Below are 13,883 nucleotides of genomic sequence, written 5' to 3'. Positions count from 1 at the left end.
AAAAAATGTATCACTCTAATCTAAAGTATATGCTAATAGTTATAGAAAACGAATAAAAGATAAATGAATTTTAATCATGCATTTTTAGAATAGAAATTTTACAATTTCATTACATAAAATGTTATCATAGTAAAAAAAAATTACAACAATAGTTTTTAATCTATAAACTATTGTTACATGTCTATAACTTATATAGACAAAATAACATGTGTAAAGTTATCCTTCTTGGACATTATTTCATTGAAGGGAACAAAAAATAACCATAGGTAACCATGAAATTTTGTCCACTGTGGGACACTTTTTCACAGGATAATATGTTGGTTTACAAACGGACCCAATACTCGGTTGTGGTAATAAGACGTATCGGTAAACCGTTTTCAGCGACACCACTGCTGTTTTGGGATCAAAGTTCATGCAACTTGACTGAGCTATTTCTCTACGAATTTAATAACTAGTTTTAATAGTGAAAAGGGTAAGAATATATTAAAAAATATATCCGATATATTTTGAATGTTTTATTTAGATTATTTTTTACCTTTGGTCTAACTTTAAACATGGTAAAACTCATATTTATTTTTATGTAACACAACCAAGTTGGAAAACAAATTATGTGATTTCAGAGACAGAAGATATATAGAAATGTGCGTTTTTTTACATCTATGCTTGCAATTTTTGTGGGGCTAATTGCAACTTTAGGCAGAGACAGGTGTAGTATATATGTCTCTATTGGTAAGTTGCTAGAATTTGACATGTTCAATCTGCAGTTTGACTGTTTGAGATATACTGTTATATATATGGTGTTATGCAAAGTATTCGCCACTAACATATTATTTGATATAATTCATGTAAATATCTTTTTTCTTCCAAAAAATATTGTGAGATCATTTCAAGTTGGATTTTGATAAACTTGGTACTGATAAAAATAACATTTTCACAGGTTTATGAATATAGTAGCCAAAAGTTGGTTATATTTTTGCTGTGATTCATTATTCTCATTTTCTGATGTCAGATTTAAACATAAGTATTATATTTTTTTCCAGAAATTTGCTACATATTTCATCCAAATTTAATTGTAAAAAATATTATACATGTTCACATCAGGAGAAGACAAAAACAGGTGAAGACAAAATTAAGACCAAATATACAAAATTACTCCAGACAATAGACAAATAACAGAGAAATCTACAAGTACATACATACAGGGGTTATATGTGTAATAAATTACTTTACTTTTCATGTGCCCTTTAATTGGAATAAAAAATATCTTACATGTAACGGTACTGGTAAATAATTATCCCTTATACATTCAGATTTTTTTTAATTATAGATTTAGTATACAAGTACATGTACAATTTTTAAAAAAGATATCTGTCCCCTTAAAATTGGTTCATATTTAAAAACAGCAATTTTTATGTTTTTTATTTTTACCTTTTTACATGTTTTAAAGGCCGTTATTAATTTGATGTCAAAAGTTTGATAAATTTGAAAATTGAGGACACCCACATGTCTGCAACATTGTAAGTCCAAGTGTACATGTAAGTGAGCCAAGGCTCTGTGTTGAAGACCGTACTTTGACCTACTATGGTTTACTTTTATAAATTTTGACTTGAATGGAGAGTTGTCTCATTGGCACTCATACCACATCTACTTATATCTATATAAAAAATATCTCACTTTGAAATAAAGATTTCAATTTTCTCACTAATTATAAGAAAGTGCAACGTAAATCTTTGCAGACATTATTAAGAAGCACTGCTTCTTTTTCCATGTTTATTGTGAAAAAATATTTACCAAAACTCATAATAAAAGTTTTAATTTTTTATACCTAGATTTATTCAACTATTTTTTTTATAATGCCTGTAAAGTTTTACATTGGATTTCCAAATATTAAGTAAGAAACTGAAATTTTATGGACTTTTTTTCAAAGGGAGATAATTTTTCAATGCCACAATTTAGCTTACTTGAGTATACAGCCAGATCGAGCTATCTTAATCCAAACTGCAGATGCAATGAACCTGATTGATCCCTCTGAAATAATATATGGCAGGTGTTAGTACCATGTTACCTGTGATCCCTCTGAAATAATATATGGCAGGTGTTAGTACCATCTTATCTGTGAAAGAGGATGAAGTCAGTATAAATAACTCTTTAGTACAACGTATGAACGTAGTTTATGGTTTGTCCAGATTGGGGTTCGAACCCATGTCTGCCAGCACTCAAGGCTACCACGAGACCACAAAGGTCGTCCATTTAGAAAAAAGTTGAATCTTGCAAGTTATTGAGATTCAAAAGAAATGATTGGTATCAATTCAAGACAAATGTCTGTGTTTCTCCCCAGTTAACATGGTTAATAGCCCTATTTATCTGGAACAAATCGGGACAATTAAAAAAGATTAATTTAGATGAAATTTTGACAATGATATTATTTAGTTTATTTTAAGAGAATAAATTATGAAATTGCATCATTTTTTTTACGGTTATAAATAATGTAAAAAATTAAATCTACATGTATATGTCAGGGCTTCCAAAACGGTCGTATCTTCCGGACATGACCGATAAATTATAAATATGACTTGTTGTGCCAAACCCAAAACGGTTATATATGTGTCTTGAATGATTTTAAGGACTATTTTGTATTATTGTAAAATCCTCTATTTAATTACTATATATGTCATGTACAATGTACATGTACATGTATGTAATAAAATATTTCATATTTAGAATATTGAATCTGAAGTAAATTAATTTACTTCCAAATGAAATTTCCTGTTTTGTAATACATGTATACATTTTATTTTCTAATGCTATATTTAATGAATATTCATGATGGGGTCATACTTGAAAAGATGTTTTAAGGAATATTGGTTTAAAATAGTTGATACATATACATTGTACATGTTTCGTATTAAAATTCTCAGATTTAGGGAGTTGGGATTTCTTATATATTTGATAACAAAAATGGCCTAGGGGAATTGGTTTACTTTTAATTACAACATTGTACAATGTATATATCTACATGTAGGTATACTTCTACAGAGCATGTTAAGATATTCAAAGCACATATAAAACGTGGTAAGATAAAAGAAACTTGTTTTTTGTTTCAAGGTTTACACATGCATCAATATAAAAATAAGGAGGTGCAGGGCTCGACAATAACGCTTGTCCGATTGTCCGGTACCAGAGGAAAAAAAGGTCGGACAAGTAAAAGCTAGATCAAGGTTGTCCGACGGGACAAGTAAAATCATTTTGTAGAAAATAAATTAAATCCAACAAAAGTATTGAGTAATAAACAAAAAACAAGAAAAGATAAAAACAAATATTAATTTGACATGTTTACCATGTTTACTTGCAATCGATAATTTAAAACTGGTTCTTTGACAGATACTTTATAACAGATAAAACGCGTAATATTCTCGGAAACCAGTCTTTGATGAAATCAAGAATGCGCTTTGTAGATAAGGTAACAAGACCGTTCGGAATAGGCACGGAAACCAATCCTTCCATGTTTAATAGACAGTATGGCACCGTAGGAGACATTTCGGGACCAAGCCAACCAGTACCTCATTTCCCTACCTTTTTCTGTTGCTTATAATAAATATGATAAATTTTATTTAACAAAAATATTTTTTTAAATTAAAAATGAAGAAATTATTGACCATAAAATTCACAGAATCATATTTGATCATATGTAGACAAAACAATACTTGATTGCGTTTGAATACACATTTTAATATATTAAAAACAAAGCTGTTTGTTGTAAGGCATTAATCATAATAATCAATATTTTAACAACATGAAAGATCAGGATACAAACCAAATGAGTGTAGACTGACAGGCCTACCAGACTGTGATCATGTGCAGAGTCTGATGAGACTTTGGCATTGATGAAAACTAGAACCTAAATCCTGTGACATGACTTGATTCATTTGTTCTCGACTCATATTTTTGAAAAGGATATCAAGAGATATAAATCAAATTCTATTCTTATGTTCATTGAATCAACTTAAAATGCAAAAAAGGTTAATATTAAGTTGTTTTTTTGGACAAGTTACAATTTCATTCGGACAAGTAAGTTTTGATGTGTACTTGTCCTATTGGGCAAGTTGAAAAAATAGTTATTGTAGAGGCCTGAGGTGTGGTATGATTGCCAATGAGACAACTATCTACCAAAGTTCAAATGAAGTGGATGTAAGCAATTATAGGCAACTGTACGGCCTTCAACAATGAGAAAAACCCATACCGTATGGTCGGCTATAAAAGGCCCTGACATCCGACCAAACCTATTTTTGGAAAAACATTTATTACCGTTTGTCTAAACATGAGACAGAATAAGGTTCTCTAGAAGGATAAGCGATTTCTGCTCAAGTGACACTGTCTAGCTGCTCATGTAAACATCTGATAGTAAGAAAACAAGAACAGGTTCAGACAGACCATAACCCTTACCCTAACCCTAACCATAGATAAATTTTTAATAAAGTATAATATATAATTGTTCAGTGGAAAAAATGGATTACTTCCCTTTGTTCAGTATATAGAAATAAAAGCACATTAACATCTAAATCTAGATTCTAGAGAGAACATTATTTGTATTTCAGTGAAAAAATCATCACCATGCTGAGATCTAGGCAACTACGAAGTCTTGCCTCAGCCATGCAACATTTATCAACCAGAGGCCAACCTACTGTTTTACAAAACAAAATAAGCATCCCTCAATCATGTAATGTACAGAAAAGAATGATTGCTGTACAACCAAACGAGCTTCGTAAGTCATGGCCAGCACCTGCTTTCAATCTTGACAAAATGACTGAACTACTTGATCATGATAACCACGAAATGCGTAAACAATTCCGCCAGTTTGTTAGTGATCCCATTATGATACCAAAGTACAACATTTCCTTAGCCGAGGAGAGAGAAGTAGCTTTACAGAGACTTAAACGTATATGTGATGGAGGTTTTTTATCAGTACTTGATTTCAATGACAATCCATTACGAATCTTTGCTGCCCATGAGTTAGCAGCCATCATTGATGCAGCTATGGCAACTAAGATGACAGTTCAGTTTAATTTGTTTGGTGGTACAGTTCTAAAACTTGGTACAGAAAGACATCACAAAAAACTGCTTAAAGGTAGGACAAATAAAACAATGATTATGGTAAAAATTTATCTAAAGAAGTAAGACTGAGTTGCATGTTGCTAGGTCCTAAGTGTAAACTTATGTAATTATGATCCTACACCTGCAGATATTATATATACTTGTAACATGAATGGTAATTTTTCCTTTGATCTTCAAGTGAGTTTACTTTGGTTATTTTTAGAGGAGTGCGTTAACTGAACGATTTTTTAGTTATTGCACTCTCCAGTCCCGCCGTGTGTCGCTTGTGATAGGAAAAGCAAAGAATGGGAGGAGCTTAGACCAGTGCTCTAACTTCATTCTCAAAAGTTGCTATTTCACTGTCTAGCTCTGCCTCCTTGGCCTAGTAAACTATAAAATCAATGACCTTTAAATGTCCTAATAAATTCAAACAAAATGCATACACAACAATATATCCAAAAAAAAATTGGGGAAAAGGGGGGGGGTGGGGGGGGGGGGTGAGGGGGATTACCCTTACACTAGCCAAACTTGTAAACCCTAAATTAAAAATGGTTCCCTATACATTGTACTTGCAACAAATGAATGCTCGAGGAGAGCTACAAAAAGGAATAAGGCGATATTGATAAATTGGTGGATACTTGTTTCCCTAATGCTATAATTCTAATGTGTACCTATGCCCATACAGTCAGGGGTAATACTTATGTAATACAAGTGTTTTTTTATTAACTGACAAATTACTGGTACAGGTAAATTATTTTGGAGGTAGAGTTATATCCCTTAGCTATATATACATGTATAGTCTTTCAGATTGTTTTTACGTAAAAAAGTCTTATTTTCTTCTTTTTTTGTATTTCTCTTGACTACATTGCTCCAATATAGTGTTTTATTGTCAGTCATTAATATAGTTGTCTTTGCTAGTCATAAAAGTATAATTTCATTGACAATGAAAAGCTCCTTTGACTGTTACATTGTATCTTAAAAATACTGCTCATTTACAAGCCTCCAGGGAGCAGTTTTATGAAGGAGTTGCACAGTTACTTAACACCTGTGCACAATAGATTTCTTTGATTAGTTTTTGAGATAGAAGGTTGGACTCTAATTAAAAAAAAATTAGCAAACCAGAAAAATTTTGTTAAGCCATGTTTTGACCTCCCAAAACTTGAGAATTTAATTATATATAAGGGGTTGTAAAAAAAAATACTTGTACAAGTAAATTTTTGGAGATTAAAGGGAGATTATTCAAAACTTGAAAATGAAATAAAAATCTTACAAATTTACTTATAGAAGTAAATATTACTCACATCTTCAAGTAAATAAACATGACTTGTATAAGTATTACATTATTTTTTACACCTGACTGACATATGAACTGTGAAAAATTTTGTTTATATCTTTTGAACAGTTCATTCAAGTATTTATATGTCTTTAGTTTTGTCAATTTGCAGGCTAGTTTTGTCATTTTATTAGATAAGAGTAATATTAATGATGCAATACATATCGTATGTACCAGTATGATTGACAACTGCCGTGATTACCAAACAATCAGCGACAAGGTGGGGCCTTAATTAGAATGTCCCACCTCCTTAAATGCCAATCATATTGACCAATAAGTCTTACATAATTAAGCAGACCCTTCATGATATATCTCAATACACAATCCTTGACCTCATTATTGAATGCCGAGATGTATTATATATAATATATAAGATGTTTGATACATAGAAATGATTGATTTCTTCATTTGTCTATATATAGCTATTACCTTTGATTAATCATGTTTATTATTGTTTTGTCATAAATCAGGCCATCAATTTTTTTGGTTTTAATTGGTTTTGCTCATTGTTGAAGGCTATATGGTAACCTATACTTTGCTTAAATCTGGATAATTTGGACTCGGTTGGATAGTTGTCTCATTAGCAATCATTCTACATTTGTACAAACTTTGTTTATTGAAACATTAGATGACTCTTGTTTCATGGTCTGATGTTATAACAATATTATTGTATTTTTTAGTTATTGACACACTATATAGCTAGATGACACTTGTTTCATGGTCTGATAGTTGTCGCATTAGCAACCATTCTACATTAATTTGTACAACCCCTTATTGTATATAGATGGCAATTGTTTCATGGTCTGATGCTATACCAGTATGTTTGTTATTTTTTAGGTATTGACACACTAGATGACAATTGTTTCATGGTCTGATGCTTTACCAGTATGTTTGTTATTTTTTAGGTATTGACACACTAGATGACAATTGTTTCATGGTCTGATGCTTTACTAGTATGTTTGTTATTTTTTAGGTATTGACACACTTGATGACACTTGTTTTATGGTCTGATGATTTTTTTAGGTATTGACACACTAGATGACATTGGTTGTTTTGGTCTGACTGAACTTGGATATGGAAACAATGCAGTTGAAATGGAGACTACAGCTACTTATGATAAAGCCACGAAGGAACTGATTGTTAACACACCAACAACTGTAGCACAGAAATACTGGATCACCAATGGGGCTGTACATGCTAAACATATCATTGTGTTTGCTCAATTGATGATGGACGGGGTTAACCAAGGTTTGTATACAATTTACTCTGTAAAATTGATAAAACTCCAAAGTTATATGTAACAGTCTTTGACTGATATGGTACAACTGAAATGAATTATGAAAGTATTTTATCAGTATCTAATGCTTGTATAAGTAATTGAATACAATTTGGTACAAGCTGTGTATTGATTTCAAAGTTGATTCCTAACACCTTTTAGCTCATCTGACCCAAAGGGCCATGTGAGCTTTTCTCCACACATGGCGTCCTTTGTTGTCTGTTAACTTTTACAAAAACATTCTTTGAAACTGCATGGCCAAACTTAGCCACAATCATCACTGGGGTATCTAGTTTAAAAATTGTGTCCTATGACCCAGCTTGTCAAATAACATGACAAACATGGCTAAAAATAGAGCATAAGGTTTAAAGGCAAGTTTTGTCTTTTATCTTGAAAACCACTAAAAATAGAGAAAATCTAACAGGTGCAGTAATGTTCAGAATGTTGAGATTTACCTACAGATTTTTTTTTCCATTTACATCAAAACTGTCAGACAATTTCTTATAGGAGTTATTGCCCTTAAATGACAAATTTTACCAATTATATTAATTTTTGCCTATTATCTCATAAACAATAATATTAAAGAGAAACTTAAGAAAGCAAAATGATCAGCAAGACAAGATCTACAAACTAGTCAACATGGCATAAATTGTCAGTCAACTCCTTATTGGAGTTTTTGCCTTTTAATGACAATTTTTCATGTTGTTTGCGTATTTGCATAATATCTCAAACACTAGAATAGAAAGATAGAAACTTGAAAATGCAAAAATGATCAGCAAGTTAAGATCTACAAATAAGTTTAATGTACCAAATTGTCAGTCGACTCTTTATTAGAGTTATTTCTCTTTAATGACGATTCTTACCAACTGTTTGTGTTTTTATATGACCGCAAAAAAATTTTGTGGTCGTATATTGGTATGAGGTTGGCGTCGTCGTCGTCGTCCCAAGACACATTGGTTTTCGCACTCTAACTTTAGTTTAAGTGAATGGATCTCTATGAAATTTTACCATAAGGTTCAATACCACAAAAGGAAGGTTGGGATTGATTTTTGGGGTTATGGTACCAACAGTTAAGGAATTAGGGGTCAAAAAGGGGCCAAAAATAAGCATTTTTGTAACTTCCAGACATAACTTGTGTGTTAGTGTATGGATTTCTCTGACATTGTATCACAAGGTTCCATATCACAAAGGGAATGCTGGGATTGATTTTGGGGGTTATTGCCTCCAAATTTTTAGGAATTAGGCGCCAAAAAAGAGGCAAAAAACAATCATTTTTCTAGTTTCATGACAATAACTTGTGTGTAAGTGTATGGATCTTTATGAAATTGTACTACAAGGTTCCATATCACAAAGGGAAAGCTGGAATTTAGTTTGGGTGTAATTGCCCAAAATGTTTAGGAATAAGGAGCCAAAAAGGGGCCAAAAATAAGCATTTGTCTAGTTTCCAGAAAATAACTTTTGTTCAAGTGTATGGATCTCTCTGAAATTGTACTGCAAGGTACATGTACAATAACACAAAGGGAAGGCTGCGATTGATTTTGGGGGTAATTGCCTTAAAATTTTAGGAATTAGGGACCAAAAAGGGGCAAAAAAACAAGCATTTTTCTAGTTTCAAGACAATAACTTGTGTGTAAGTGTATGGATCTTTATGAAATTGTACTACAAGGTTCCATATCACAAAGGGAAAGCTGGGTTTGAGTTTGGGGGTAATTGCCCTAAATGTTTAGGAATTTGGGGCCAAAAAACAAGCATTTTTCTAGTTTCCACACAATAACTTGTGTTCAAGTGTATGGATCTCTCTGAAATTGTACTGCAAGGTACCATACCACAAAGGGAAGGCTGGGATTGAGTTTGGGGGTGATGAATTATAAGGGGGTGATGAATCATAAGGGGGTTCAAAAAATTTGGGGAGGGGGATTTTTTTTTCTTTAAAATTTTCCATTTTAAATTGGTTATTTCTGATTTACATATAAAAGCAAATAATAATGATATGGTTTGAGTAGGTAAATTAAGAATGTTGAAGTTCTTAGACCACATTCATTCTGTGTCAGAAACCTATGCTGTGTCAAATATTTAATCACAATCCAAATTCAGTGCTGTATCAAGCTTGAATGTTGTGTCCATACTTGCCCCAACTGTTCAGGGTTCGACCTCTGCGGTCGTATCAAGCTGCGCCCAGCGGAGCATTTTATTGTCTATTATCATGATTATCTTGAAAACTATAAAAGATTGATAGACACTTGAAATAGCAAAAATTATCAGCAATTTGTCAAAAATCGTTTGTAGACTCTTTACAGGAGTTTTTGACCTTAACTATTGATTTTGTTAACTCTTTTTTGTGTTTTGAGCAAAAAACTTACAAAGATAAAGTGAAAAATTCAAGTTTTTGATTTTATCTTGAAAGCGGCAACAGATACATAGAGTCTGACATGGAGCAAAATGATCAGAATGTAAAGATTGACCCATCTACAGGTCTATTTACATCAAAACTGTCAGACAAGTTCTTATAGGAGTTATTGCCCTTTAAATGATGATTGTACAATTTTTAACTATTTTCTTGAAAAGTAAGATTGAGAGAAACTTTAAATAGCAAAAATAATCAGCTAGACAAGATCCACAAATAGGTCATGATAGTTGAAATTGTCGGTTGACTTTTTATAGGAGTTATGCCCTAAAACGATTTTTTCCATTTTTTTTTCGTTTTTAATTATTATCTTGAACACTATAATAGAGATAGAAGCAAAAATGGTGAGCAAAACAAGATCTTCAAATAGGCCAACATAGTCAAAATTGTCAGTTGACTCCTTATGGGAGTTATTGCCCTTAAATGACTATTTTTTTTTTACTCTTTTTGCATTTTTAAGATAGAAAGAAACTGAAACAGTAAAAATGATCAGCAAGACAGGAGAAAAAAAAGAAAGATTTTGTCATGAATTATATACTTATCTACAATGTTGGAGAGTGGCTATTGTTAAAAACACTCATAGATCCAGGTGAGCAACAGCCTCTAGTTTTCTATGCCACACAAAAAAATGTGCTAGTGAGGCCCTTGCTGACATGTCAGTTTTCTAGTTGTATTCTGGAATAACTTCATGAAAAGTTTATTATTTATTAACTTTATTATATTCTGGCACTTAAACTCAAACAATAATATGATTTCAGGTATTCATGGTGTATTGGTGAGAATCCGAGATGATGATCTAAAAGTGATGCCTGGAGTAAGAGTTGAGGACATGGGATATAAAATGGGATTGAACGGTGTAGACAATGCCAAACTATTTTTTGACAATGTACGTGTCCCAAAAGAGAATCTTCTTAATAAGTACTCAGATATTGATGATGATGGTAACTTTTGTAGTAGCATTAAGAGTGCTCGTGCTCGATTCCTTACAGTGGCTGATCAGCTATTGTCCGGACGTATTTGTATTGCAAGTATGTCCATGGGAGTAGCCAAAGCTTCCATGGCTATCGCCTTAAGATATGCTGCCTCCAGGTTAACTGTGGGCAAGAATGGTAAATCTGATACACCCATTCTTCTATATCAACTTCAGCAACGTGCTTTGCTCCCATTGTTGGCTCGTACTTACGCTATGAACTTTGGTCTAGACTATGTGAAAGATCGCTGGGCTTTCCAGAAAGAAGATGGGTCTGAACATGCTGAAGCAGTTACAATGTGTTGTGTGATTAAACCTCTAGCTTCATGGCATGTTGAGGAGTGTGCATCTACAGCCCGAGAGAGATGTGGTGGTCAGGGTTACCTGTCCTGTAATCGCTTTGGTCCATTCATTGGTCTAGCTCATGCAGCCATGACAGCTGAGGGAGACAACAGTGTGCTCATGCAAAAGGTGGCTAAAGAGAGACTTGGTGTGTTCAGGCCACACAAAGTGGATAAAAGTCAATCAGAAGATTTATCGAGCACCAGCTACTTACACCAACTTCTTCTTAAACGTGAAAACTTGTTGTTTATCAGCCTTGGGAAGAAAATGCAAGCTGCAGGAAAAGAGAAACTGTTTGACACATGGATGTATCAAGAAAGCGACCTTGTTCAAGCAGCTGCTAAAAGCTTTGGTGAGAGGTTAATCAGCGAGAGATTTGCAGCAGTAATTGAGCAGGCAGACTCTTCGTTAAAACCTATTTTAAGCTCATTGTATGATTTATATCTAGTAGATGTAGTTGAAAAAGACCTGTCATGGTTTGTTATATCTAAGACAATGTCAATAGAAGCAGGCAGTAAAGTGAGTGAAAGAGCTGCAGACTTATGTAGGCAGATATCCCCTCAGTCTTTAGCTCTCTGTCAGGCTTTCGATATCACAGATACCATGCTGTCAGCACCCATTGCCTTAGACTGGGTAGATTACAACGTGGGAGACAATCAAGGGGAAGTTCAGTAGACTGTGTTACTTCAGTAGACTGCTATACATCTATGTACTAATGTACGATTTATTGTGATTTCAAAGTTATCAATTGATTGACCATTGGTTATTTAACATGTTTAACAAACTCAAATTAACAGCATCCAATTAAAAAAACATATATTAGCCAGTATTGCTTAGGGGTAGTTTGGGACATTTGAATGAATATTAACTGAAATTGAAAGTCAATATACGAAAAAGGAAAGACTTTGACATTAAGACTTCAAGAAAATTTGCTACAAGTTTTCAAATTTATGTAGAAAGATTTTTCAATAATTTGAGAGAGTGTTTTGTGTTTATTTTGAATGAGATTTAAATGTATGTAAAGATCAGCATTCAGGTTTGGCATTCATTCTATTAGACTGGGTTGTACTGATTCTTGGTCACTAATTCTATAAGACTGAGTTGTTCCAACTCTTGGAATATTTATCATTTGTGATTAAGATCAAGAAATGGTTTTAAAAATAAATTTATACTCTAGTGCATTTTGGTAATTCTTCTTCCTAAAACTAGTCAAAATTCGATAATACACTGTACATGAACATGTATTTGTATTTGTGGTATTTTATGTAATATGATTTAGGCCATACTACATATGTACTGGTGAGGATACATACAATTGTTTTTGTCTATAGATTGGTACAGTTTATAATATTATGCATTCAAATGGTGAAAACTCAACTGTACTATTAAGCTTAAGAATGGAGAAAACTACACTGTATTTTAATTTCTTTCATATTTGCTTTCTGATGGTTTTAATATTGACTGACTTTGCTGAGATTGCATCCATCAAACTTTTAATCAGATGATTGTTTGTGACAAATAAAATACAATAACTCTTAAGAGAGAGGTTAAACCTTAATTATTTGTATTTCAAATGTATTCAAATTAAGTGTGATAATTCATGTCATTAAGGCATATAAAATATATTAGAATAATATAGATATGTGTATTGATGTTTGTGTTAGTGTTTTGCTAGGAGAGATGTTTTGAGTGATTATGATTGTCTGTAATAATCTACACAAATATCTAAGTAATTGAACAGATAAAAAACTTATCATTTCTTTTTTATTTAAAATGTATAATAGAACTTGTTGTAAATTAATTGTGTATAAAACACACTTTTAAAAGGAATAACATTACACACAACAGTTTGATAACCTGAATACACTTATCAACAAATAAAAAAATAAATTACATTCCAGAAAATCTAGTATTAATGAAGTTAAATATTCCAATGCCACAAAAATCTATATTTACTCAAGTTCTTGAATTTACATGTTTTCAGAAGAAAAATAACAATACTTTCATCTGACATTAAATATTATAAAAATATTTTGCAAAAAAAAAATGTTCATGTCTGAGTAAGGGTTTTGCTTATCTAAAGTTTATATCATTACATAGTTATTATATATATTTTCACATAAATTTCGAGAAGCACATGAGACTTAGAGTTCTAATAAATGAGGTTGTCTTCTGTACTATTATTTGTTTATATGGTTGATCATAAGTTATGGTCACCTTAAGTGTTTGTTTATATGGTTGATCATAAGTTATGGTCACCTTAAGTGTTTGTTTATATGGTTGATCATAAGTTATGGTCACCTTAAGTGTTTGTTTATATGGTCGATAGTTATGGTCACCTTAAGTATTTGTTTATATGGCTGATCATAAGTTATGGTCACCTTAAGTGTTTGTTTATATGGTTGATCATAAGTTATGGTCACCTTAAGTGTTTGTTTATATGGTCGATAGTTATGGTCACCTTAAG

General features: G+C 32.2%; 1 protein-coding gene across 1 annotated transcript; it reads left to right on the top strand.

The window, feature by feature from the left end:
- Positions 1-386: 386 nt before the first annotated feature.
- On the top strand, positions 387-12,595 carry LOC127725159 (uncharacterized). Its single transcript, XM_052231985.1, has 4 exons — positions 387-472; positions 4,596-5,125; positions 7,448-7,672; positions 10,863-12,595. The coding sequence occupies exons 2-4, from the start codon at positions 4,612-4,614 to the stop codon at positions 12,089-12,091; spliced, it is 1,968 nt and encodes a 655-aa protein (XP_052087945.1). The 5' UTR covers positions 387-472; positions 4,596-4,611; the 3' UTR covers positions 12,092-12,595.
- The last annotated feature ends 1,288 nt before the right edge of the window (positions 12,596-13,883 follow it).

Source organism: Mytilus californianus, unplaced genomic scaffold, assembly GCF_021869535.1.
Source record: "Mytilus californianus isolate M0D057914Y unplaced genomic scaffold, xbMytCali1.0.p SCAF_15, whole genome shotgun sequence".
NCBI lineage: Eukaryota > Metazoa > Mollusca > Bivalvia > Mytilida > Mytilidae > Mytilus > Mytilus californianus.
This window is presented reverse-complemented; position numbering and strand designations above follow the sequence as displayed.

Excerpts from the sequence above, each read along its gene's own strand:
- LOC127725159 (XM_052231985.1), top strand. The coding sequence starts at position 4,612 with ATGCTGAGATCTAGGCAACTACGAAGTCTTGCCTCAGCCATGCAACAT. Across the intron at positions 5,126-7,447 it reads TCACAAAAAACTGCTTAAAG|GTATTGACACACTAGATGAC; the intron begins GTAGGACAAATA and ends TGATTTTTTTAG. Across the intron at positions 7,673-10,862 it reads GATGGACGGGGTTAACCAAG|GTATTCATGGTGTATTGGTG; the intron begins GTTTGTATACAA and ends ATATGATTTCAG.